General features: G+C 30.8%; 1 protein-coding gene across 1 annotated transcript; it reads right to left on the minus strand.

The window, feature by feature from the left end:
* Positions 1-211: 211 nt before the first annotated feature.
* LOC134715439 (homeobox protein slou-like) lies at positions 212-10,922 on the minus strand. The gene is made up of 2 exons (XM_063577614.1): positions 10,460-10,922; positions 212-871 (listed from the first exon to the last, which is right to left on the minus strand). The coding sequence occupies exons 1-2, from the start codon at positions 10,812-10,814 to the stop codon at positions 288-290; spliced, it is 939 nt and encodes a 312-aa protein (XP_063433684.1). The 5' UTR covers positions 10,815-10,922; the 3' UTR covers positions 212-287.
* Between the last annotated feature and the right edge of the window lie 16,400 nt (positions 10,923-27,322).

Consider the following 27,322-nt stretch of genomic DNA (forward strand, 5'->3'; position numbering starts at 1 on the left):
AACTTAGATCCTTATAAGACAACTGTGAGACGAGGTCTGATAAATGTCCTAAGATAGTCATCAGAGGATCAAAAGACCTGCCCTTAGATATATCTTATGACAAGTCTTAGTATAGCTGTAAGAAACCGTCCCATGTATTATATTTCATTGTGGAATAAGTTTTTTGAAGATGGCTATTTCCTTTTTCAATAACTTAAATCGACACAATATATAAATTTGAAGTTGATTAGAGAATTTATTGCAGTAACATATGATAAATAACATAACTCAAAGTTCAACATGAAATGTCATGTACTTTGACTGAAATATGGATAGTATATAGGATGATTCTGTCCTGAATATGCCGAATGTCGCAAAAGTCCGAGAGCACTAACAATGTTTGGATTAGGGAGATATGGGTGTAAACCCTGTCCGTAAAGCATATTTGAAGCATATGGTGAGGAAAAGCCTGACAAACTTCCAGCTGAAGGTGGTACTGTAGGACTGTTCACGTCCATTCCTGGATTTTGTTTCTTCCATTTTGTTCGTCTATTTTGAAACCAAATTTTAACCTGTGTTTCTGTCAGATTAAGCGACAATGCTAAATTAAGTCTTTCACAAACGGACAAGTATCTCGTCGTTTTAAATTTATTTTCTAGTGCAACAAGCTGTTCGTATGTAAATGCAGTTCTTGCTCGCCTTGGTTTACCAGATTTAAATGAATCTACTGATTGACACCTCTTTTCGTCCCCAGTTTCATCCATTTCAATTTCGTTAAAATCGTGAATATGGTCCGTTTCTTCCAACGATGAATTATTATTATCAAGCTCATCATCCTCACATCTATCCAACTTCTTGCTAAGGTCTGTGGCACATTCGTCATCTCGTGGACCTGTAACAAAAGATAAAATTGCTTATGTTTGTTTCAAATATTTTCCATATATCTCAATTATAGTATAACATATATAAATATACCACCCAAGCAAGAATGTGTCAATAGTATACCGATTTTCCACTCGTGCCACCATTTTCTATGTTCAGAGGACCGTGAAATGGAGATCAAAACTGTAATTTGGCATTGAAATTAGAAAGATCATATCATAGGGAACATGTATACTAAGTTTCAAGTTGATTGGACTTCTTCCAAAACTACCTTGACCAAAAACTTTAGCATGAAGTAGGACAGATGGACGGGCGGACGGACGAACGAACGAACGTACGACATATGGGCGAACGAACAGACCCACATACCAGTAAAGGTAATGCCTTTCACTATCATTGATGGGGCATAAAAATGTTTAGCGACACACTTTGTAGCTAGATATAGATTAAAACAACAACCAAATGTAGCTCTCTAGTATGTGTTTTCTAAATTTTCTAAATTTTCTATATCATTTGAGTGTAAGTACAGCACTGTTGTCATATTTCAGACACCAACACTGTGTGACAAATTTGATTGAAGGGGTCAAAATTGAAAGCCACGATTTTATCAATTTAAAGAATTCTTTAACCAATTCAAAATCTTTTAAAACAGAAATATTGTTAATTTCATATTATTTCCTACAAGAATATATAATCCCTCAAAGTATGACCTTATTAATATCCGCAAAACTTCCTTTGATTAGTATTATATATGTGGAGATATTTCTACGAATGGGTTTGATACGTGTTGACAATTATCAAATCTTTTATCTTACTTTTGTTGAGTAAGTTGGTTAATAAGTTAAAGTATTTAGCGTATAGGCACCCACCATTTATGTTTTGAGGCGAGCATAGGGTTTTTTTTCAAATAAATAGTTCGATTTTAAATTTCTATATAAAAAAAATCGCATAGATCTCTCATTGAAATAAACTATCATCTGATTGTACATGTTATACACGTGCTCAATATCTATGCTTCTTTGTTGATTGTTTACTATAAGGTGGCAATCGGCAAACTACGGCTTCTAAACACGAATAATAATTAGCAGCCATATTTTCTCATCATGACAGACAGAGAGGTATACGATATGTTTGCGTAAAAAAATGATAAAAGCGTGCACAGAAGACTAAGTTTATGATAAATACATGCATTGGTTCAAGAATTGAATAATCATTATTTTTCACCACTCACTCATTTCATATGACTTTAATATCATGATCTCAAAGTTCCGTAAACTTTTAAGAAATAATGTAACCCAATACTAAAAATTAACTATACATATATATATTTTCAACTAAATATATTATCGGTAGAATTATAAATTAAAATTTTTTTTGGATGAGTTGAATTCAAAGAGTCAAAGAGTACATAAACGATTTCGAAGGCAAATCTCGTGTATCAATATATCGTTCATTTCATACAGAGAACAATACGTGTGCCAAATAAGAGATCATAATTTAAGTTATTCAAAACAACAGATCCCAATGAATGAAGTAACATTCCAATATTGCAACCACTGGTGCTTAACATACCGGTTAGGTTTGGGTGCAAAATTAAGCATTGTAAAGGACTATCTTAATATATAAAATAGAAGATGTGGTATGATTTCCAATGAGACAACTATTCACAAAAGACCAAAATGACACAAACATTAACAATTATAGGTCACCGTACGGCCTTCAACATTGAACAAAGCCCATACCGCATACCATCTTATAAGACACATGGGGCCGTCACGGTCAATGAACGTATCGTAGGATAAGTCCTAAGATATTTCTTAGGACATTATTTAGGATGGTCTTAGGACGTGTCTGAGACATGTCTTAGGATGTAAAACAAAGCTATCTTAGAACAGTCCTAACTACGATGGTCATAAGACCATCCTAACACATTTATTTAAATGAAACAAATATGTAGAAAATTTCATGACATACATTCTATTGTATTTCACTATATATGTGTAAAGGGACTCTTTAATGGAAAACAGTATACGCAAAATAAAAGATTAAGCGTAATACTAGGAGATACTTCGGCTGTTGTCTGCTATATGGTCGGGTTGTTGTCGCTTTGACACACTCCTCATTTCCTTTCTCAATGTAATTCATTTATATATTTTTTTATCATTTCTAATAACAAATGATAAAAAAATATATAAATGAATTTCATACGACAACAAAACAAAATAGTCGCACAACTTTGTAAACAATACGATATTCGTGCTGCAATTTGATGTAAGTATGTAAAATAGTTTTGTCTGTGGGTCCACTCGATTTCATTACATGTACTGTACACAAATACATTTTAATTGAAAAGGAGTACTTTTTTCTCCACATTTAAATAAACAATGGTTAAGAAGTATTTTTACTGAGATAAAATTTGTCTACAAATTGAAAATAATGTTACACAATTGAATCTTTAACAAATATTGAAAAATTTTTTGATTAATTAGCTTAATTCTTATAACATTATAATAGTTTAATATTGTATATATATACGTATATTTATTTGTTATTTAATGCCATATTTATTGTTTTATTTCGTTTTAGGACATCGTAACTTTTAGAACTATCCCAAGAAACCTATTTATATGTCCTATCTTTAGGACAAAATTTAGGACATATCTTTTTTAGGAGACTTTTGTTAACCTGACTTAGGACTAAGACGTGTCCTAAGACCATCCTTAGACATGTCCTAGTCCTAGGACAGCTTCGTTGACACGGCCTCTGAATTGCTATAGTTAAGCTATGGTAAATTTCAATTTATGATATATCCAAAGGTTGGATAAACTGAAAATAAGGTGATCGAAAAACTATCCACGAAAGACAAAAAAAACCGATGTTAATAACTGTACATACATAATATCGTTCGACATTCAAAGGTGGTCAAAACTTACACCGTGTATTTAATAAGATGTAAACGAGATCCAATAGATACAAAAAAGTTATGTAAACTCGGCAGTCGAAAAAAAAACCGGGCCTATAACATGGCAAAAAAAACGAAGAACGACCGAAAAACAAACAATGGTACACAAAACACAAAGAAAAACCCCCAACTAAAGTCTGCGGTATAATAAAATGTAACGATGACATATATACATTGATAAAAACCTTATTATTTTGTTTAGCCATGCAGATAATGCATCATAAAATTTATATTTCATTTCTAACTATTTATCACATTCAATATAGAATTGATACCGCAACACATAGACACAACAGGAAAGTATGATCACAATAAAGTTCATTGTATTTGTACATCCTTTATGTGCTGTGTATTCAAGTTGTAATGTTGTACAAAATATAAATGTACAGATATTGTATACTAGTTATCATTGTTTTATGAACTGCTTAACACAAATGGATGATTCAAGCACACAGTATTTTGTTTCGCATATTTTCACAACTACACGATACAATATACTTTTAATGGATATGAATACATGGTATCAGGAGAAAAATAAAATTTGAATGTAAACCATTCATGTATCCTCATTTCCAGTTGGATAACAAGTAGAATAGAACTAAATGTTAGATTGACGTATATAAATTTTAATTTTAAACATTAAACTATAGTACATTTTAGAAGATAAAACTGTATCACCTGGTGCAAGAAGGTATGTGTCAAAAACTTGTAACTTGTACAAAAACTATATGTCAAAAACTTGTAACTTGTACAAAAACTTACATCTTGTACACACCATATGCAAGTCTAAATTGAAAACAACGTTCAAACCTATGATTGCGTTTGATAAAAACCCCAGTTTTTATACGTGTGCATGTAAAACAATTAAGTTTCGTGGTAGAGGTGTCTAAAAACAGCACAAACAACATTTTCCAAAAGACCACAAAAGTGAAAATGTATTTTTAACAAAACGCATTTGACTAACAAGTCAAACAACTGATGTTCTTAAACCCCACTGACTGCCTTTGACGATTTCAAATAAATTGATCACAAGATATGGATCTTTATATAAATTTATATAAATAACTAACTACTAACTATTATCAGAGACATATAATTACATTCATATATTATATGTCTCTGCTTTTATATATAGAATGGTATTTTTCATATCAGACTCCTTATCAGTCCTGGGGCCGTGTCAATGAAAGTATCCTAGGATATGTCCTAAGATATTATTTAGATCCCAGGACCATCCTAACACATTTTTTTTTATTGAAATCATATTTATAGATTTCTATGACATAGATTTAATGGTATTTTAGTATCTATATATATATATATATATTTATTTATAAGTACGTCTGAGTCATTGACAACTCTACAACAGATTGATCCATCGGATCACCATCAATGATGATGATACATGGCTGTATACATTATGTATAGATACAACTCGTCTAAACATCAACCCAACAATGTTAGATCTGTAAATTTGCTTTCGCAATTTTTTTGTTCTTCCCTCGCCGGGATTCGAACCCATGCTACTGTGATATCGTGACACCAAATCGCCTGCACTGCAGCCGTCCCGCTATACCACACGACCACCTGGGCTTCACAAAAGTAAAGCTTTCGGTGGCTATGTGTTACCTTTCCTCGTCAGTTTCAATCTAGCGGCGTACTACAGTACATGATATATAAGGCATGGATATATATATAAATAGAGGGAGGACCACTTTTATATGGAAAACAATTAAAGCAAAATAAAAGTTAAAGATTTTACGTTATTCTAATAAATAACGTTGTTTAATAATATGATAAAAGATATAAATGAATTTATACAAAAACAAAAGTAAATAGTTACGAAACTTTGTTAAATGCGATATTCGCGCTGCAATTTTAGTCAATGAACTAGTTTTGTCCTTAGGTCCACTCGATTTCATTACATGTATCGAATGAGGATTTGTTAAAAAAAAATCATATTTTCCCAATTTATTAATTAATATTGCACCGTTTTTAGTTAGTCTCAAAAATTTTGCTTTAATGCAAAGTATATTTTATTATTTATGTTTTAAAAAAGGCAGCACGAAATAATCAGATGTAATACAATTAAATCTTTAACAAAAATAGAAAAAAAATGTTTTATTTATTTAATTCTAAAAACAGTTTGATATTGTATTAGTATTTTTAGTATTGAATTTATGCCATATGTGTTGTTTTATTACGTTTTAGGACATTGTAACCTTTAGGACTATCCTAAGACACCTATTTGTATGTCCTAACTTTGGGACCAAATTTAGGACATATCTAATTTTAGGAGACTTTCGTTAACCTGACGTAAGACTAAGACGTGTCCTAAGACCATCCTAAGACATGTCCTAGTCATAGGACAACTTCGTTGACACGGCCCCAGGGTCATAATACCAGCCCGAGAGCAGACAGGTTCGAGGGGTGGTTTTCACCATGTGATGATATTAAAAATTACGTTTTATATTATTTTTTCCGACCTTAACAAAATAAACATCAAAAGACATTACAATATTCTTTTAAAATAAACCAATAGACTAGAAAAAAAATATATTAATGCAATTAATATTTTTTTTTAATCTATAGATTATAACGACTTCCATACATAATGAAATAGAGCGTTGGAATCTGTTAATCGAAGCAATAGTAGTTTGAGGACATTTAGGTGTTATACTTTACACATAATTTGTTTCTCGAATCCACTTTCAAGCACTATTGGTTGTAAAATTGTTTTTTTAACGGAAGGATTTATGCTTTCAGGAGTGCCTGCCTCTTGCTTGGCACCTGTTGAGTTAGGCTTCCTCATTTTGTTCATATTATATACTTGTATATTTTTTTAAACCTAGGACTTTTCTTTTTGTTCATATATATATATTAATATAGTAAATATTTTGTTAAGTTATGATTCCTCCTTTTGTTCATACATTTACTCGTATATATTTTGTTAAGTTATGATTCCTCCTTTTTTTTTCATTATAACTAGTATAATTTTTGGCAGTACTAAAACAGTTTAACCACTCTGTATTAAGACACATCATAGATAAACAAGTCCCCTGATAACTTACGTAACTACTATATAATTTATTATTTTGTGTGCTATATTATGTTGCTCTTGTTGCACACAATTTTTGTCTGAGTGTATTATTACTAAACTTGTTGTTATATTTTTTTTTTCTTTTCTGTTCCTTTTTAATATGCATAAAATTGCATAATAACTTTGTTCTACGTTCATACATGCAATTATATAAATCTAAAGCCACAAAAAAAAAGAGTATAAAGCTACTGAGTGTTGCCGCGTTTAATAACCAATTCCACTTTTCACACAATTTTAATTTTCCAGTTTTATAAACTTTTTATTGACGGAACAGTAATGTTATTGAATTTCATTCATTTTTACATTTTATATTTAATTATTTGCAATACTGTAACAACTAGGTCAATACCATGCATCATTAACATTAATAATTTTACATAGTTTCTGGACAAAAAGATTTGTTATCTTACGTTAGTCTCAGAGTAAGTCTGAAATTTTGAATTTTCTTTGAATACGATATATATAGTATCTCAATGTATATAAAAATAAGAGAATAATTAAGACCAGGTACAGTTATCTAAATGAAACTTAATTATCATAATAGTTATTTTCAAATTAGTTAAAAAGGCCTCATAAAATATTTACGTTTAATATGTAATTTGTTTTATGTCTTTAGCAATATCACAAAATGATTCACTCCAGATAATTCATATAATTTATTAATCAATATTTGAAAGATATTTTATAATAAGTTAGTTTGTATTTAAATCGATAAACAAATATCAATTTAAAATTATATATTTTCATATTTTATTTTACAAATACTTATCATTTAATTATATTTTGTGATATCGGAATTTCTCATCATTTGAAGCTTAGCTTCGTGTAAAATAGTGGTAAATATAGAATTCTGGGAAATTCTTAGTAACAATTCACTTTTATTTTTATTCGTACGCTGCACATAAGAAACAAAATTGAGGATAGAAAATAATGCATTTGAATACAACTTAAAACAGCTGGTATATTCATTTTAATTTTGTGTTGTTAATGGTTCATTGCATGTAGCAAAGTGTCAAATGTCATGGACACTTGTCTGCATCAGTCAAGCTTGCATCAACTTAAACACTCCATTAAGTGCGACTTAGTAAATATTTAAGAATACAATTTCGTTTATTTTTTCCAGTTATAAATTGGTCGTGAAATGAATATGTAAACAGAGACATATAATATATGTATTATAAGTCTCTGATGTAAATGTATATGTATATTTCTCGAATTACATTAAGTCGAAAATTTAAGTATCTTCAATTCGTTTGATGTGTTTTGTCATTTGATTTTGCCATTTGATTCAGGACTTTACGATTGAATTTTTCTAGAAGTTCAGTATTTTTGTGATTTCACTTTTTTCATGAGAAAATTATTTTTCGATGATTATATATAATATATTATATTTATCTTTAACAAAATCCATTTAATTGAAACTATTCTAATGCACCAAAAATACCGGTTTACTTATAATTGAATTGACAAAATATGAAAACGAACGATTGAACACGTTTTCAATACTGCACTTGTATGTAATTGAAATAAGTTTATTGCAAATCAGCATACAAAAATAATGCTAAAGCATAACAACATATATAATATAGTAAGCGACATAATATAAAGGAGAACACTTGGACTGAGTGAATAAAAAGTAAATTAAGCTATGAATTTTTTTTTATCAATATTTAATCTGTTTTTCTTCGTGGACATTATTACGTAAAGTTTTCTTTTCCGTTATAGACTGATAAAGGTTTCGGCATTTTACACATAGTTGGTAATCTTATTATCCAATTTCGATAACTGAATTATCTCTTTGTTGTTTAGATAATTAATGAAATCACTTATCTAATTGCAAACATAATAAAACCTGGCTGGGAGGTGTCAAGTACCGAATCGACCTACTACTGTGCAGGGTTACAAGGATTTTATTTGGCCGTCTTGTTTTTTTGTGTCAGATTCATCGCATGATCCTTTAATAAATTCTATTCATGTAATGTGTGTTATAAACATTAAATTTTATTCTCTTAATAAAATAGTGGTAATAATTATGTGTTGATCAATATTGATAAACACCATGACTTGTAGACTGACATCAAAATCTTTGCAAATAGATTTGTCTCTTTGGGTAAATTTTAGTTCTTCGTTTTAAATAGGCATAACAAAATGTGTGTTTTCTAACCTGTTCCCAAACTTCTTAATTTAATGTCCAGCAATCAAAGAAACAAAAATTCATATTTTTTATCACTGCATTTTATTTATATGAAAAATTCATATGAAATGTTTTTAAAAGTATTTTTATAAAACGAAATATTTTACCGCTTGCTGCAGTTTCACGAAGCTATCCGAAGACCTGTCTTAATATTATGCATGTCTTATGATCCTCTCAGAACATTTCGAAGACCTCGTCTTGAAGCTGTAGTATGACGATCTTAGCAAAGATATCACAAAGCTGTTGCAAGTTCTTTTTTTTCAAATGGATTTATGGAAAAATATGGATTTGCGGAAAAAAGCATGTGAATGTAGTACTTCCCCATAGATTAATAAACTTATTTATTAATATAATTAGTAAATAAAAATATTATTTAAAAAATAAGTGCAAGTTTTATAAATAATACACAAAAAAACATATGAAACTTAAAATAAAAAATTGAGTTAAAACAATAAAACGATGACAATTTTTTGTGTACCAGAGTTTAATTTAATTTGTCACTCGGTCATAATAGGGTAGATGATAAATCGTGGTGTCTTGATATCAATTAATCAAATGTTCTTTGTTGACAAATCATGATGATAATTAACCTATACAGATTTAGGAACAAGCATGAAAATGATAATAGATATAAGAAAATTTAACAGGATTAATATAAAAAATGAGTGTAATTTATATAAATAAACTTATGACTATCGAAAGACCATCATAAGACACCTCTCGTGTAGACCTAACTTTATGACGAAACCCACGTAGGACAGAGGTTTGTCGTAAGACCATCCTAAGACAGCTTCGTGAAACTGGCCCCTGAATGTCATCTCGCCCAACATAATTTCCTAGACCCCTTTCAAAGAAAATTGTAGGTTGAAAATTTTCTTATTTCATGCTTAATATTATTCTGCACAATAAAGTTACAAAAGTGTTTCGAACATGGGCCTGGTCAACAGACATTATACTTAATGTGTCTTAAACAAACATGGGTGGTTCTTTACATTATCAAACTAGTTAAATTTGTAAATAGAAAACAAGGTAAAAATCATCGATTCATTATTTAACGTGTTCTTTTTAATAAGAATGTTCCTGTTTAACGTAACTATATATCTAAATATGAATATAAAAGACAACGAGACAAAACTTACAAAAAAAATCTATCTTGGAGCTTCATAAGATTTTAAACAATACCATTTACGTGTAAAAATAGAATTTAATTTATTATTATCCAAATTTCTCGAGCTGTACGTATTATTTTTATACTATACGGATGCTGCTGTGGTTGTCAACAAATAAAGAATATGAATTACACTAAATAGATTTAGATAAAGATATAATTTCTTTTCAATACCTGAAATATGATGTTCATCTGAATCAGTTTTTCGCCTTTGCCACTGACTGTCATTCCACCTTTTCCATAAAACCTTATTAGAATGGTTAGTTCCTGTAAATTTTCCAGGATCTAGAATGTCCATAACAGAAAATGATGTGGTGTTTACACGGTTTTGCTCATCCTGTTCGTTCTCAAGATCTTCCCTGTCTGGCTGTCTCTGATGTTTATTTTGAACTGTTTGTTTTTCTATTAGTTTTCTTTTTGTTTCTCCAGAACTAGATTTTGGACTGTCGATTCCAGTATTTGTCTCCGTATGGGAAGCAGAAATCACCACACTTCCCGAAGTTAAAGGACTCCCATTATCATTTTCCATATTTCTTAATTCATGAAAGTGATGTTATTGTACTGAAAACTTAACTTAAAGTGCGAAATGATAATAAGACCTCATAACATGGTCTGTTGGATATTACTGATGAAAATCTCCTTTAACACGTCTGCTGATTGGCTCGTAATCGAATTTTTATTTAGCAAAACGCCGTATTCAATTCCTAAGAAATGACATGCGCAGTTCATCATTTTTATCGGATGCATGTTTGCAAAGAAAGTCTTGTTTATTAAGAAGATTTGATGACGGGATCAATTTCACAAATTACACGGGATTTTTTAAAATTGAATGCTGAGCTAATTGTTCAAGTACAATGTTAAATTATAACCTCATTATCATGTTCATTAACCGAAGAAATTGAAATGTTCGGCCATTATTAACCGTCTTTATTTTTATTCGACACCAAAATGAGATGTCAATCGAACTACATAAAATTTGAAAGGTTTGTTTATTTAAGGTAAATCTAAATTTACTCCAAGAAATACAAAATTACAGATGTAAAATAAAAGAAATTATAACGGTTAAAGTGCCGGTAATTTTTAAACGTTCATGCATTTTAGAGGTAAATTATTAATACTATTTAATTATACACAAGTTTATTTTTATTTTTTTGGATGGGTGGGTTGGGTTGGGTTGGGGGGGGGGGGGGGGGGGGGTAAACATTAAAATAATCGTTTAAGAACTATAATGACTAAAGAACAACTCAATACATGTCCAATTCAATTCTTTAAGGAAACACATTATTAATATTCCAACTTGTGGTATTTATTATTAAGTATTGTATAAAAATAATTTTGCGTCATTTCATTAATCAAATTGATAATTAGGAGATGAATATTTATTATCAGATATAAGATTTAAAGTAAAAGAATGAAGGGAAGAAAAAAAAACATTATGCAAACGCAGTATTTGAATATGAAATTAAGTATATATATATTTTTTTTTTATATAAAATGAATTTTGCTTAAATTTGTTTCAAACGAGAACAACACCGGTATCATTTATGATATTTTAAATTATTTTCTAAAATTTACAAGCTAACAGTTTTATTTTGGTCTATTTGTGCGTTTTGTTTTTTTAAGAAATCAATTGTGTATATCTAAACAACTTTTCAAATAATTTGACAATACAATCTATAGCTATAAGATATTGTTTAGACGTGATATTGAGTATTTTTACCCAAAAAAAATATGAGAAAATTTGTTGACCAAAATCTTTCAAGTACTATCAACTTAATATATTATTTTGTTTAACGATTCCCATCGATGAAAATGTTATAAAACATTTGTTATTCGCAATATTGCCAGCAATTATGATATTTCATTTTCACTTTTACTTAATAAAATAATATTGGGCCCCAAGGTTACATCAAGTTGTGCCAAAAATAAAACAAGGTAACTTAATACAAAAATGTTAGTTTTATCCAAAATACAAGACTATATGATAAGATTTTAAACTAGCCACTACGTGAATATATATAAGTTTGGTTTAGTCACGTTTTATGGACGTCCTCCTTTTGACCTTGCAGCCGGTTCTTTAGTTAATACATTTATACATCACTGCAATTTATTCGGTTTTAAATTGTGCAATGTCAACAATTTCGAGGTGACAGCAAGATGCTATAATTCCATGGTGACAGCAATGCTATAACTCCATGGTGACAGCAATGCTATAATTCCATGGTGACAGCAATGCTATAATTCCATGGTGACAGCAAGATGCTATAATTCCATGGAGAATTCCATGGTGACAGCAATGCTATAATTCCATGGTGACAGCAATGCTATAATTCCGTGGTGACAGCAATGCTATAATTCCATGGGGACAGCAATGCTATAATTCCGTGGTGACAGCAATGCTATAATTCCATGGTGACAACAATGCTATAATTCCATGGTGACAGCAATGCTATAATTCCATGGTGACAGCAATGATATAATTCCGTGGTGACAGCAATGCTATAATTCCATGGTGACAGCAATGCTATAATTCCATGGTGACAGCAATGCTATAATTCCATGGTGACAGCAATGCTATAATTCCATGGTGACAGCAATGCTATAATTCCATGGTGACAGCAATGCTATAATTCCATGGTGACAGCAATGCTATAATTCCGTGGTGACAGCAATGCTATAATTCCATGGGGACAGCAATGCTATAATTCCGTGGTGACAGCAATGCTACAATTCCATGGTGACAACAATGCTATAATTCCATGGTGACAACAATGCTATAATTCCATGGTGACAGCAATGCTATAATTCCGTTTTTAAAAACAACACATGTAGCTTATCTTGAGTACTAATGGAGAATAGAGACAACTCTAAGTCTCTTAGAGAGGCAAAGACGAACCACGGTTTCAACAGATTGGGAAAAACATATAGACATCCTATTTTCACGTTTCCTTGGTGTCAAGAGGTAACATTTAATGCTGGCGAGATTATAGTAAATAGTATTAATTAACTGAATATTAAATATGTATAACTATAACTGATGGTTGGTAGAGCAACTGAAATAATCGTTTTTGCACGCAAATTAAATATCAATTTGCGAAAATGCAAAGCGTCATACAATCAATGATAATTTTTCGATTTTATATTACATGATGCATATTCAAAATGGTTCGAAATCTTTATGATTATCAACTACAAACTTGATTATTTAATTCCAGATAATATGTTTCAGTTCTTTTTGGAAAAGTCAGAGAAAAAACAAAATACGGGACCAAGTGGCCACAAATTGACAAAGTCGACAAAAAATCAGGAAAGTCCAACACTGTTGATGTTATCAATAACTACAATATAAGTCTTATAGTTATACATCAATAAAAACTGTTTATAGTATATGTCAGTGAGATACAAACATACTCCTGAAATCTACATTATCTTCAATTAGAACATTTCTAATTGCTCAAATAACCATTGGAAATTTGTCAATATTGACATACGTTTTGTGACGTATTAAATATCAGAGCAGACTCTTTGAGAGAGTAATTAAGCAGACATCGAGAATGTATCAGAAGCTGATTATAAATACAGAATACGCCGTGATTCTTTGAAAATTAGCGCTTGAGACTTAATGATTATTAAGATTGCACATGTGTAAACGTTGGTGAATATGATATGGTTGTAGATAATGTTATTTTAACAGAATCGCGAGAAGAAAATTTAACCTGTTAACCGCTATAGAAAACACCGTGTTTATTCCATCAAGCAAATGGGCATTTATGAAAATAAAAGTATTATTAAGTAATTAACCAGGCAAATTGAAACGGATTTGATATTAAATAGACCATTTAATACGGAAACTTTATTTCATTTTAGTATGAACTTAACACATGACCATGCACATTATAGATTAGTAAGACACCGGTACCATCGTCCACAATTTAAGCAATATACGCACGCTTCCATTTAAGAAAAACACGGATTTGGCATATTATTATTTTTTTTTTATATTTTTCTTCATTGAAGAACAACAGTTTTGCAAAATCGTTTTTTGTTAGATGCTTTCATGATTACACGCTCATTGTAAATATCTGACAGTAAAACTATTATTTAAAAGCTTGGAATATAAGATGACCTATATTGTTCTCATATTATTGTAAACTCTGTTACAACTGTGTGATCTTTGTTTGCCATAGCATGAATGTATATAAAGAGTATTCACATGTTTAAAAAATTAAAAATAAATTAAAAAAAATATAATTTTAATAATTCTGTTTCACTCCTAATCCATTAACAAAACGGTATGGCAAAAGCAAGAGTTCGATAACAGTTCAAGCAGGAATTTTATCAGCAACGTTAAATACGCAAAATGTGCGGTCATTCCAATATCGCCCTGTGTATCAAATAGCCAGCAGGAAGAACTCAAAAGTTGCTTTTTTTATGTATTTTGAGAGCCGAGATCGACACAAAAACGCACAGAAGCACACGATACTTACATTTTTTACATTTTAAAAAAATAAAAAATACTTTTTAAAAGAATAAATATATATAACAAGTCTAAATTGAAAACAACGTTCAAACCTATGAGTGCGTTGGATAAAAACCGTATTTTTATACGTGTGCATGTAAAACAATTTTCATTGTAGAGAGGTACATGTATAAATACAGCATCAACAACATTTTTTAAAAGACCAAAAGAGTGAACAAATATATTTTAACAAAACGCATTTGACCAACAGTTCGAACACCTGATGTTCTTATCTAAAAAAGTTTAAAAGGCCAAATAAATTACGAAGTTTAAGAGCTTTGAGGACCAAAATTCCTAAAAGTTTTGCCAAATACAGCTAAGGTAATCTATGCTTTAGTATTTATGAAAATCCAAATTTTGAAACAGTAAATTTACAAATATAACCATATCAATGACATATACTTTCTTAATAATTGATTTAATGCAATCCTTTGATGCTCCGGATTAATTCCAAAATAGTCCAAAAATTCGCAAATTTCTTCAGGTGGACTTTGTTTCACCAAATACGACTAATGTAATCTATTCCTGGGATAAAAAAATCCTTGGTTAAATGACTAAAAAAGGCAATGCTTATACTTTTTTCGGAATAACTGACTATATGCAAAATGTAAACGTGTGTATCAGGCAGGGGGCGATTTATTATTTTTATCCTTGGGTTCATACCAGTTTCCTGTGATTTGAAGAGCAATGCAAATTATCTATAGTCAACAGTTTTCACTATACTACCAAGTATGAAACAATGCACATCAGTTGGGCTTGTTGAATTGTATCTGAAAATCGAAAAAAATATTCATTTATCTGAAATATTACTGATTGAATTCTTTTAAATAAAAGAACATTTGTATCCACTTCCAACAATTTACCCAAGTTTTTGGTACATTTCTACTCTCTTATATATCAGTACTGTTAGGAAACACTTATAATGTTATACTTTTTTATGAATTCAGTACTGATTTTGTCTGTACTATTTTAGTACTGTTTTTTCATAAAAAAAATTGTATTGAAAAAAATACGCACTCGATATCAGAGATTCATATATTGTTTCGAGGCTGATATTTTACACTACAAATGCTATAAAAGCGCATTAACTATTGCTTAAAACAGGTTGCCATTAATGCTTTCATATGCTAATATGTTAGGCAATGTATTATGATCTATTATCATTGACACTAAACAATGTCTCATTTTTTTAAATCATAACTGGAATTTCTTTTATTTATCATAACCATTGCCATTGTTTTAATATACAGATCTTTATTGTCATATAAATATATGAAGTTTGCGACACAAATTTCAATCATTTTCTTGCCCCTTGAATATTTTATGACCCTTTAAGATTCATAAATAAAACAATCAAAGTACCACTTAATTTTGCCCTTGTCATGTTTTATTGCTCTCCCCTTTGCCATCTTTTCTTTGGAATGCTTCGTAGAATGTCAGTTTCCTGGCTTTTTCCTCAATCCAGTCCCGCATATGATGTGTCTTGCTACGTGTAGAGTGGTTATTCCAGAGGATACTTTAGTTCTTATATGAGCTCATTATACGCAACGCATGAAATTGACGAAAAAAGTTCATAAATTTACCTAAAAAATAAAAAAAAAATATTTTCACTCCATAGATCTTTCTTAAGAAACCATATGTTGTTAATACATAAATTTCTGTTTAAATGATATAAAAACACAAATGGTCACCGACTCAGTTTTTGGTGCATAAACAAATCCTTTAACAAGTCTGAAGTTAAAAACGTAAAATATCGACAATTTTAAAAGGTCGATAACGCAAGGGCGTTACGATTATGCCGTTTTTTTGTGTATTTTTTCAACAAGTACACTTAACTCCGTACAGTGATCGTGTCCGTTCCGGAACTATTTTCCTCTACTCCATCATTAGTGTACAGTAGTACGCGGACCCGTTTGCAGATTGAAGCTGGAACTGCCGGGGAGCTTGCAAGTACATCACTATGTTGATGTTTACCGTAAAAACGATGTCGTTGACCCAATGATTATTTTATATCATTAAAACGGAAATTTTTGTATCATCAAAAAAAGTTATCAAAGGTACCAGGATTATAATTCAGTACGCAAGACGCGCATTTCGTCTACATAAGACTTATCAGTGACGCTCATATCAAAATATATTTATAAAGTAAAACAAGAACAAAGTTGAAGAGCATTGAGGATCCAAAATTCCCAAAAGTTGTGTCAAAAACGACTAAGGTAATCCATACCTGAGATAAGAAAATCCTTAGTTTTTCGAAAAATTCAAAGTTTTGTAAACAGTAATTTTTTTAAAATGACCACACTATTGATATTCATTAGAGTGTTGACTACTGGGCTGGTGATGCCCTCAGGGACGAAACGTCCACCAACAGTGGCATCGACCCAGTGGAATAAAAGTTCTCAAAGATACCAGGATTATAATTTAGCGGTACGCTAGACGCGCGTTTCGTCTACATAATATAAAAAAGAAGATGTGGTATTATTGCCAATGAGGCAAATATCAACATAAGACCAAAATGACACAAAAATTAACAACTATAGGTAACCGTACGGCCTTCAACAAAGAGCAAAGCCCATACCGCATAGTCAGCTATAAAAGGCCCCGATAAGATAATATAAAACAATTCAAACGAGAAAACTAACGGCCTTATTTATGTAAAAAAATGAACGAAAAACAAATATGTAACACATAAACAAACGACAACCACTGCATTAAAGGCTCCTGACTTGGGACAGGCACATACATAAATAATGTGGCGGGGTTAAACATGTTAGCGGGATCCCAACCCTCCCCCTAACCCGGGACAGTGGTATAAGAGTACAACATAAAAACGAACTATAAAAATCAGTTGAAAAAGGCTGGACGTGGCCGGGTAAGATAAGACTCATCAGTGACGCTCATATCAAAATATTTATAAAGCCAAACAAGAACAAAGTTGAAGAGCATTGAGGATCCAAAATTCCAAAAAGTTGTGCCAAATACGTCTAAGGTAATCCATGCCTGGGATGTAAAGATCCTTAGTTTATCGAAAAATTCAAAGTTTGTAAACAGTATTTTTTTTTAAAAATGACCATATTATTGATATTCATGTCAACACTGGAGTGTTGACTACTGGGCTGGTGATATTCTCGGGGACGAAACGTCCAACAGAAGTGGCATCGACCCAGTGGTGTTGAAAAAGGTACCAGGATTATAATTTAGATGTAGACCCGCGCTATCAACAAATAGCTTTATAAGAAAATTCTATGAAGTAAAAATCTGAAATTTAATGATATATAGACAAATTATATTACGTTTTTCGCCGATTTCCCTGTTTGGACATTTGTAACGAAGCAACTGTCTTATCATGTATATATCCTAACAACAGGTTTCCTTTCTAACCATTTTGATCTGCATCGTCTGCTGTCTTCAGTGTAGTGACAATTTAACAAAGACTATGGAAGGTTTTTTTACGACCTTGACTGGCTATAAAGCCCTTGCACGTTCGGCCCTGCATGGTTTACGCCTTTTTGGGCATTTGAATAATTTAATTTTACCATATGGCAATTGATATAATTTAGAATGACAAATAACAGGGGAAAAACTATTAGAAATAAAAAGTAAAAATGTGTAAAAATTCGAATAATTTTGATAGAATAATTAAATAAATAGATAAACTAGTGGATAGAAAAAAATCAAAAATTAAGAAAATGATTTGTTTTTATAGAAAACCTAGAGAAATAAAAATAAAATATATAACTTAAGAAATTAATTAAATACAATGGAACCACCAAAGTAAGCAGTGAGCGACAACAACATCGTCGTGGTACACCAGCAGCGAAGTAAACAGTTATCACTGAACAAGTATATATTTGTTTAGGGGCCAGGTGAAGGACGCCTCCGGGTGCGGGAATTTCTCGCTAAATTGAAGACCTGTTGGTGACCTTCTGCTGTTGTTTTTTCGATGGTCGGATTGTTGTCTCTTTGACACATTCCCCATTTCCATTCTCAATTTTAGTTGATATATTTTGAATTTAGTAGCCAAATATTCTCTATAAACCGAAATAGTCCTTAGTTTGTGTATGTGAGTCTTGCAAAAGTAATTAGAAAACTGAGGTTTTGTATGTACAAAAAAGATAAGTAAATACAATAAAAAAAACTAAAAAAAAAACCCAAAGGGTGTATGTGTAATTTTGACTATTTTGTGCTAGCCTACCGTAGTTTTAGGACTTTATAGTGCTAATACACTGGAACGCTATCCACAGGAGACGACAACACCCAACGATAATTCAAACTTGATAAGCACATAGAAGATCTGGCGGAGTATATTTTTTAAGTCTTATACGATAGATTTGACATGCGGCTTAATAGCAAGAAAAAAATATATACTTAAGGTAAAAATTTGTAGACACAAAAATAATTTGGGTGCCGCGAATTTTGAAAAAGTACAGAAAACCATCAACATTTTGAAGATTACTTTCCGGCGTATGCATGAGTGAGGTTGCTTTTAAAGTTAATTTATTTTTTTTCTTTCAGTTTTCATGTTTGAATTGCAAAGAGTCTTATTTGGCTATGCTTAATGTAGTCAGTAAAGTCATTAATGTAAATACGGAAGAGTATAGGTCCTAGAACAGTTCGCTATGGAATGCCAGATTTTACTGGACTGTGTGAGTAATGTTAGATACAAATGATTGAATCCAATTTGTTGCCTGATCTGAGATGCCGTAGTGTCTTTATTTGTAAAGTAAGCTTTTGTGTGGCACTTTGTCGAATGCTTTGGTAAAATCCATGATTAGTAAGTCTGTTTGTATATTTTTTATCATCGTTTTGAGTTAGTTGGTGGATAAGAGATATTACTTGAATTGCATGAATTTTTTGTGCTAAATCTGTGTTGTTATTCATATAGTATTTTATTTGATTCGAGGTATTTCACCATGTTGCTAGTTAGTATATGTTCAAGTAATTTACATGAGATACAGATAAGTGCAATTGGTCTATAATTACCAGGATGGTGTTTATCTTTTCTTTTATATACTGTTATAACGTTTGCATGGTTTCAGTCTGATGGTACTTTGCATGTTTCTACAGATTTCTCGAAAATGATTGTAACTATGTCTGAGATTATTTCGATGTTTTCTTTCAGTTTTTTTATGAGTTTGTATACACCCTCTCGACTGATGTGAATTTGATCCATTTACGGTGTGTACTAGATTCTTTCGTTGATATTCCTGTATTAGTTTCTGATGTGAAAGCAGATTGAAATTGCTTGTTTAATATGTTGGTTTTTTTCAGAGGGGTTTGTATGATGGGTGCCTTCGCTTCTTCAATATGCAATGCCGGTGTTTTCCTGTCTTTTGCTTTTTAGATAGAAATACAACTTTTTGGGTTGTTTGTTGAAGCATTGATGGTCTTGTTATTTAATATCGATGTCAAAGATCATATTTTCATATAAACGTCACTGATGAGTCTTATGTAGACGAAAAGCGCGTCTGGCGTACTAAATTATAATCCTTGTACCTTTGATAATTATTTACACCACTGGTTCGATTGAATTTTTCGAAAAACTAAGGATTTTCTAATATAGGCATAGATTACCTGAGTTGTATTTGGCACAACTTTTTGGAATTTTGGATCCTCAATGCTCTTCAACTTTGTACTTGTTTGGCTTTATAAATACTTTGATATGAGCGTCACTGATGAGTGGTATGTAGATCTGGCGTACTAAATTATAATCATGGTACCTTTGATAATTATTCACACCACTGGGTCGATGCCACTGCTGGTAGACGTTTCGTCCCCGAGGGTATCACCAGCCAAGTAGTCAACATTTCGGTTTGACATGGATATCAATAATGTGGTCATTTTCAAAAACTAAGGTTTTTCTAATCCCAGGCATAGATTACCTATAAAAAAGAAGATGTGGTATGATTGCCAATGAGACAACTATCCACAAAAAACCATTCAGTTCTAGCTCTTTTCTGAATACTATTCTTACGATCAGAGCAAACAATGCAGTCCTTTTGTTTACCGCGCTGAAGCTTTCTGATAACTGGCTGTAGGATTAAAGGATTACTTTTCTTTTGGAGATGTTCAAGTGCTGTTTTGAATGAACTGAATTCTTGACAAAGGCGGGCGTTTATTTGTGTTCTTATATTTTATTTCGTTCAAGGGGGGGGGGGGGGGGGGGGGGGACAGGAGGATTTTGAAAATAAATAACTCAGCCTTGATAATCACAAAAATAAATGGTTTGTTCTGTGGTAGTTTGAAAATAAATAACCTGACTTGCAATGTATTGAAAATAAATAACTTAGCAGGTCTATAGCTTCTTGGGCCTTCAGCGGTATCAAAACCCTTCAAAATTTTTTTGCCTCGCTCCGCTCGCCAAAATATGTTTAACAATACTTTTGAAAAAGGCTAGATAAAACCAAACTAAATTAACTTTAATACTATGTATGTATGTTGTATGCAATACAGGTATATTGCTTGGGAATATAAATGATTCATTTCGTGAAGAAAATTATAAAATTCTTGATCTAATTATACCAATTGTCTTTTATAATATACTTATTGACTTTTTTGATAATCTGTCTTACAAATTCAAATGACGTCATTTTCTGTCATTTTTCACAGTTTCAAATATGACGTCACTTGGCTTTGAGGTTTAAACTTATTCGGATGTGTCTACTTTTGTGTTTCATATGTCTGGTTATGAAAATGTATTTCAGTTGTTTCCTGTAATTAGTTAATACTTTAATAAATTATTCTAAATAAAACATGTATTTGGTTTTGATGTTATATATATGTTACAGTAAATAGGTGAAATTAGGAATTACACGTAATTACTGAACATTTCAGTAAATAACTGTAATTACTAGCCAATTTAGTAATTACATGTACTTACTAGTCGTTTCAGTAATTACTGGTAATCACTGAATTTTTTTTGGTCATTTTTACAGCTTTGATGTTTTTGTTTTAAAATTAAAAACATAATTCAAGATACCAAATAAAAAGTAAAGGGGACGGGATTTTAAAGGGAGCTTATTTAAGGATGTAGGAATATAAGGCACATCAAAAGTGCATACTCTTTGGTGTTTGTGAATTGAAACTGGAAAATGGTTGTTTTATAGGTTTTGAAACTCCATAAATATATGCATGCAAGATAATGATATCAATCCAAAATTGATTTTCCTAATTATGTAAAACTAAAATCTCCATCATGCACTGTGGTTTAAAACTTTAAAACAATATTCTCCAAATATCCTGGATTTCTACAAAACTTGGACAGAAGCTAAATGTTTATTATCATAAGATAATATCCAAAAGTAAAGTTTGTAAAAAAAACCTTTTTTTCGTATATTACTTATAAATGGACTAAATAAATGAAGTTTTTAAAACATTAGATTTTACAAACCATCCTGGATTTTTACCCAATTTTGACAGAAGCTTCTTACAGTACTAGTCAAAAGATAGTATATATCTAGAGGAAAATTTCAATATTTTCCCTCGTTTTTGTTGAGCCTGCGATTAACAGCAAAAGTAGGCGGGACTATTTGTTCTGCAAAACCCATACAATTCTAATAGCTTAATACATCGATAACCCATCTCCAGCTAGGGGTTGAATTGAAGGTCACATGAATACGTATTCAATGAGGTCCAAATATTCACACGCAAGTGCACAACTCATCACCCTTGTTTCTCAGCTAATTTAACAAAAAAGAACCAGATTGGCTGCTAACAGTGAATTATAATTTCACTATATCATTTTTATTAATAATTTAACAAAAAAAAAATTTTTTTTTTTATATATGTAGAAGCTAATGCACATAACAGTTCCTTCCAGTTCTTAACCTACATAACGTTATCTTATCTTTATGAGGTAATAAGTTTAAATATTCTTCAAATTAAAAGGGTTTTTTTAAAGTTAAAACATAATGCTTTGGGAGAATTTTCCATTTCTGATTTCCATGTCTGTTGAAATTGGTCAAAAATTATCTGTATCAACTTTAACCATTTTGGATTAAAACTAAAGTTACTCTGATTTAACCAAGTATTTGAAAGTCCATATTTATTCAAGATATTTTTTTTATAAAAATAAACCATTCAAAATTTTAAGAGTATTAACTGATCTTCTAGTTAGTATTACCATAACTTTTGATCACCTGACCGTAATACAACATTGTTTTAGCAGTCAGTGAATAGCTGTAAAAATTCATTTTAAAATCAGTAATTACTGGTAATAACTTAACCCGAATAATCCAGTCGTTATATTACGCTCCCTATCGATCACTACATTAACCTCGAAAGGTGGAGAGAATCGGAGACGGTAAGGGCTTGAATTATTCGAGTTAGTAATAACTGGGCCGTTTAAGGGAGATTGATGGTATACCGCCATCTTGGATTGTACAATCACAGTACAAAATCGGTCTAATTAAATGCCTAAATCTGCCAATTTAGATACAGATATGCAATTCATTGGTTAAAATGTTTTTCTATTTAAAGAAAACTTGTTAATTAATTGAATAATACAAAATATTTTAACAAATATCAATTTGTTAGGTTTTAAATCATGTTTTTTCTAATGAGCCATTTCAGGGGAGATAATTCTTAAGTACAAAATTTATACTGGTCTAATAGGGATTTTTTTTATTTTTACTTGTAGCAAGATAACAAGTTCGGTGACACCATGTTTTCTTTTTATTTTCTTAAAGCATATTATGAAACCTTTCTTCTCACAATTTATTTCAAAATTCTATCACATAGAATTTTTTTTATGCACACTAATGTGTATTTTCATGAACAAACTAACCAAATTTTTGCAATTTTCAACGACTCATAGCTTGAAAAATAGCACGGTGACCCATACTTTTTGTTAAATTTTTGAAAAGAGCATAGTAAAATCTTCATTTTGGCAAATTATAAAAAAAATCTGACTCAAAAAATATATACTTGTGATCTACCTTAAGGAATTACTTGTATTAACTAAGTGCATCGGAAATTACCTGTAATTCCTAAATTTTAGTAATTACGTGTAATTCCTAAATTTTAGTAGTTACGTGTAATTCCTAATTTCAACTATTTAATATAACATATATGTAATATTTGTTATTTTCGTGGGATTTTGTCTATGTGTGTTACATTTTAGTGTTATGTCGTTGTTCTCCTCTTATATTTAATGCGTTTTCCTCGGTTTTCGTTTGTTACTCCGATTTTGTGTTTTGTCCATGGATTTATGAGTTTTGAACAGAGGTATACGACTGTTGCCTTTATTCATAATAAAATATATAAGAATTAGATAAAATGAAATGATATATATGGACAAGATCTTTTTTTCAAAACTCTCTTTTATCATTGTATATAGCATTGCATGTTTTTCTTAGCAAACATACTTATATTGATGGTGAACTTGTTACATATATTGATAATGAGCTGATGTGTAATTATGTTATATTCATAACGGACTATGCTTTATTTGTAGTGAAAGTTATTTACATTATCAGTACATTTAGCACAAATCAGTTTTATATTTGACAAATCAGAGAGGTAGACATACAGCGACACTTAACCGTTTCGTGTTAAGATTCCGTGTAAATTAGTCTATAAAATTACACTATGCGTTAAATTACACATTTTCTGATAAATCAGTAAAACTTGTGTTATGCTATTATTTGTCATCTCAGGTTCCTCTTAGACTGGAAGTCAACACCCACGATGATATAAAACTAACATAAATTTTCATTCCCGCGTGTGCTGTCTCTGTTCGGTGTTGAATGTTGCAACAATATACATTCCATATCGATGTAGTCATTTTATTGAAACCACGATGACCACCACCAAATAACTCAATATAAAAACAATACAATATTTCTTTATACCAGATTTAGCAAATGGTAGGTGAGGAGATTTACCTGCTTGACATAAACAATAGATGTATTTTTATGATCAAATAATTTCCTGAAGTTTGGTGATATGTAAACTAGTCCGATAATAAATTTCAAATTCTCAACAACATTTCTTACCTTTTTTTGACGAAGGTTGGCTGACTTCACAAGTAGGACAGACTGTTTCACATTTTAATTTTTTTTAAATATAAAAAGAGCACGTTTTTTTTAATTTTGCACGTTAGCACACTACTGTTTCGAAAAACAGGCTAACATGACAAATTAGAAAAAAAAATCTGAACTATGCACCAAGTAAATAAAATTAATAAGAATTAAATTACTATAACCCTTAAAGTAAATACATGCATACATGTAGTATTATTTATCAATGTTATAGTTAAATAAATAAACTACCATAACATTCAAGTGAAAAAAGACAACGTAAATCATAAGTATCGTATTTTTAAAATTATTGCTAAGATTTTGTAAAGCTGTTTCAATTTGTATCCGTTGGATTTGCAGTATAATATTGTGGTATATATTTATTTTTAAACAGTTTTATTTCTTGTTTTTGACATCTGAATAGATAAATAAATTCATCTCCTATTCCATTTCCACAGAGATGACAAATTCGCTCATTTTTTGGTATTCTAGACTATCTTTTTCCGTTTCTACATCTATACTATTAAACGAGAAGACCTCATTTTGTGTGTCGCTGCTCTTCCTTCCACAATAAATCAATCATCATGCCTCTGTGTCCTATATGTAACATGCATAGTCGCATTTGTCATCCATTCTTTTGATTATTCAGATTGAGTTATTTTCGGAGAAAAACGACAAAAAAGGAGTCCGGATATGATTCCGTCATCGGACTAACTTTTAGTCATAGATTAGATTTCCGGTTTGAAAGATGCACAAATACAACCAATCGTATGATAGATAAATAAATATGAAAAATAAATAAGCCAACCAGAGCGTTCTCCATAGCATGGGGTTTAGATCGAATGAACCACAACTATTATACCGCCTTTATAGAGGACAATAATTATTTTTCGCGTTTATCTATTTGTAAACTACCGGATTATGATACTTAAATATATAGAGATTCTCTGTATTCTGTTTACTGTTTCCTTTGAAATGTTTACTATTTAAAGGGTCATACCAGATGTTTATATCTGAGACCACTATAACATCTGAGACTACTATAACACAGTTATTATAAATAGGTGTAATACCACCATTGATTTTTCCCTATTAGTCTTTGTTAATTTGGCACTTTTAAAAAAATTGTACAGTATTTACCTTTATTTCAACCAAAGAAATACTTTGCATGTATAAAGTTTAATCCTTTCCAGTGATACAGTCACGGAAAATTTCACACCACATTTCATTGCATATAAGAAAGTAACCAACACCGGAAGTAAACAACCCAACTTTTACACTGTTATTTACTGGTTACCTGCTTTGGTAACTATGTAACCTTAACGTTCCAAAATATTTTAAAAGACCATCAAAAAAAAAGAATGATGCTTTCAGACTTCCAACATACATATTTGCGACTCAGAAAAATTTAAGTGCATTGAAATGTAGGGTTAATTTTCTACAACTGTCAAATTCAAGGGAATCATTGTTAGGCCTACTTTCGTATGCAACCGGATGCGACGTACCATGATTTGGTGGTATTACACCTATATATATATATTAAAATAAGTAAAATATTTGACACAAGTACAACCAATCGTATGATGGATAACAAAATTGGAGAGAAAAAATAAGCCATTCAGAGCGTTCTCCATATCATGGTGTTTAGATCGCAATAACCACAACTATTATACCTCCTTAGAGAAGACAATTATTTTCCGCGTTTATCTACATGTAAACTACGATTTTACTACTTTAATATATAGAGACTATCTGTATTCTGTCAGGTAGCAATACACAGTTAGAAGTTTAGTTTCGCATTATGGCCCCTGTGATTTTTTTAAATATGAAAGTTTTGTACAATAAAATTGATTTTTAGATAATTGAAGAATAATAAAGCCTTCTTAGTGGGTTTATATGATCATTTAGATTGATTTAAACATGTTTTATAGGCCATTTCTATGATTGACAGTCCGTATTTTTTCTATCCGTACCGTTCATAGGTCCATAAATTATTGTAGTGTTTATCAACAAAGATTTTGCGCTTGATCTTTTCAATTCAATTTTATGGAAAAACGAGCAGAAAAGCATATATTTTTTTTTTGGAACACTTGATAGATATAAACCTATGGATTCAGGAAAGGTATCACTGTAATTCATTGAAATTTTCCTTGAGACCAAATTTTGGAGACTTTTGTGGCATTTTCACCCCTCTTTTTTGCTATATTTTATATCTAAGAAATGCAGATTGTTGCCATGGTTACACCCAAAAGTGATTATATTTCACCCTTATGACCATTAAAAATCAAATCTATGGAAGATTTTCTTTCTACAAGTATATACATGCATAACACACATATAAAGCCTTCTTTGTTAGACAGGAGGGAAAAGAGGGTGTTAAAAAATTATGAGTGTCAATTTCAAGTTTTTTTCCTAACTGTGTATTGCTACCTCAGGTACTTTCTATGTTAGTATAGAATGTCGGACCTGATTCTGTCTACTGTTTTCTTTGCAATGTTT

The sequence above is a fragment of the Mytilus trossulus genome, chromosome 4 (assembly GCF_036588685.1).
Source record: "Mytilus trossulus isolate FHL-02 chromosome 4, PNRI_Mtr1.1.1.hap1, whole genome shotgun sequence".
Taxonomy (NCBI): domain Eukaryota; kingdom Metazoa; phylum Mollusca; class Bivalvia; order Mytilida; family Mytilidae; genus Mytilus; species Mytilus trossulus.

What these genes read in the sequence shown, in the direction of transcription:
- LOC134715439 (XM_063577614.1), bottom strand. Translation starts at nt 10,814, where the DNA reads ATGGAAAATGATAATGGGAGTCCTTTAACTTCGGGAAGTGTGGTGATT. An exon ending in AGATGAACATCATATTTCAG is followed by an intron (nt 872 to 10,459) that starts GTATTGAAAAGA and finishes CTTTTGTTACAG; the next exon opens with GTCCACGAGATGACGAATGT.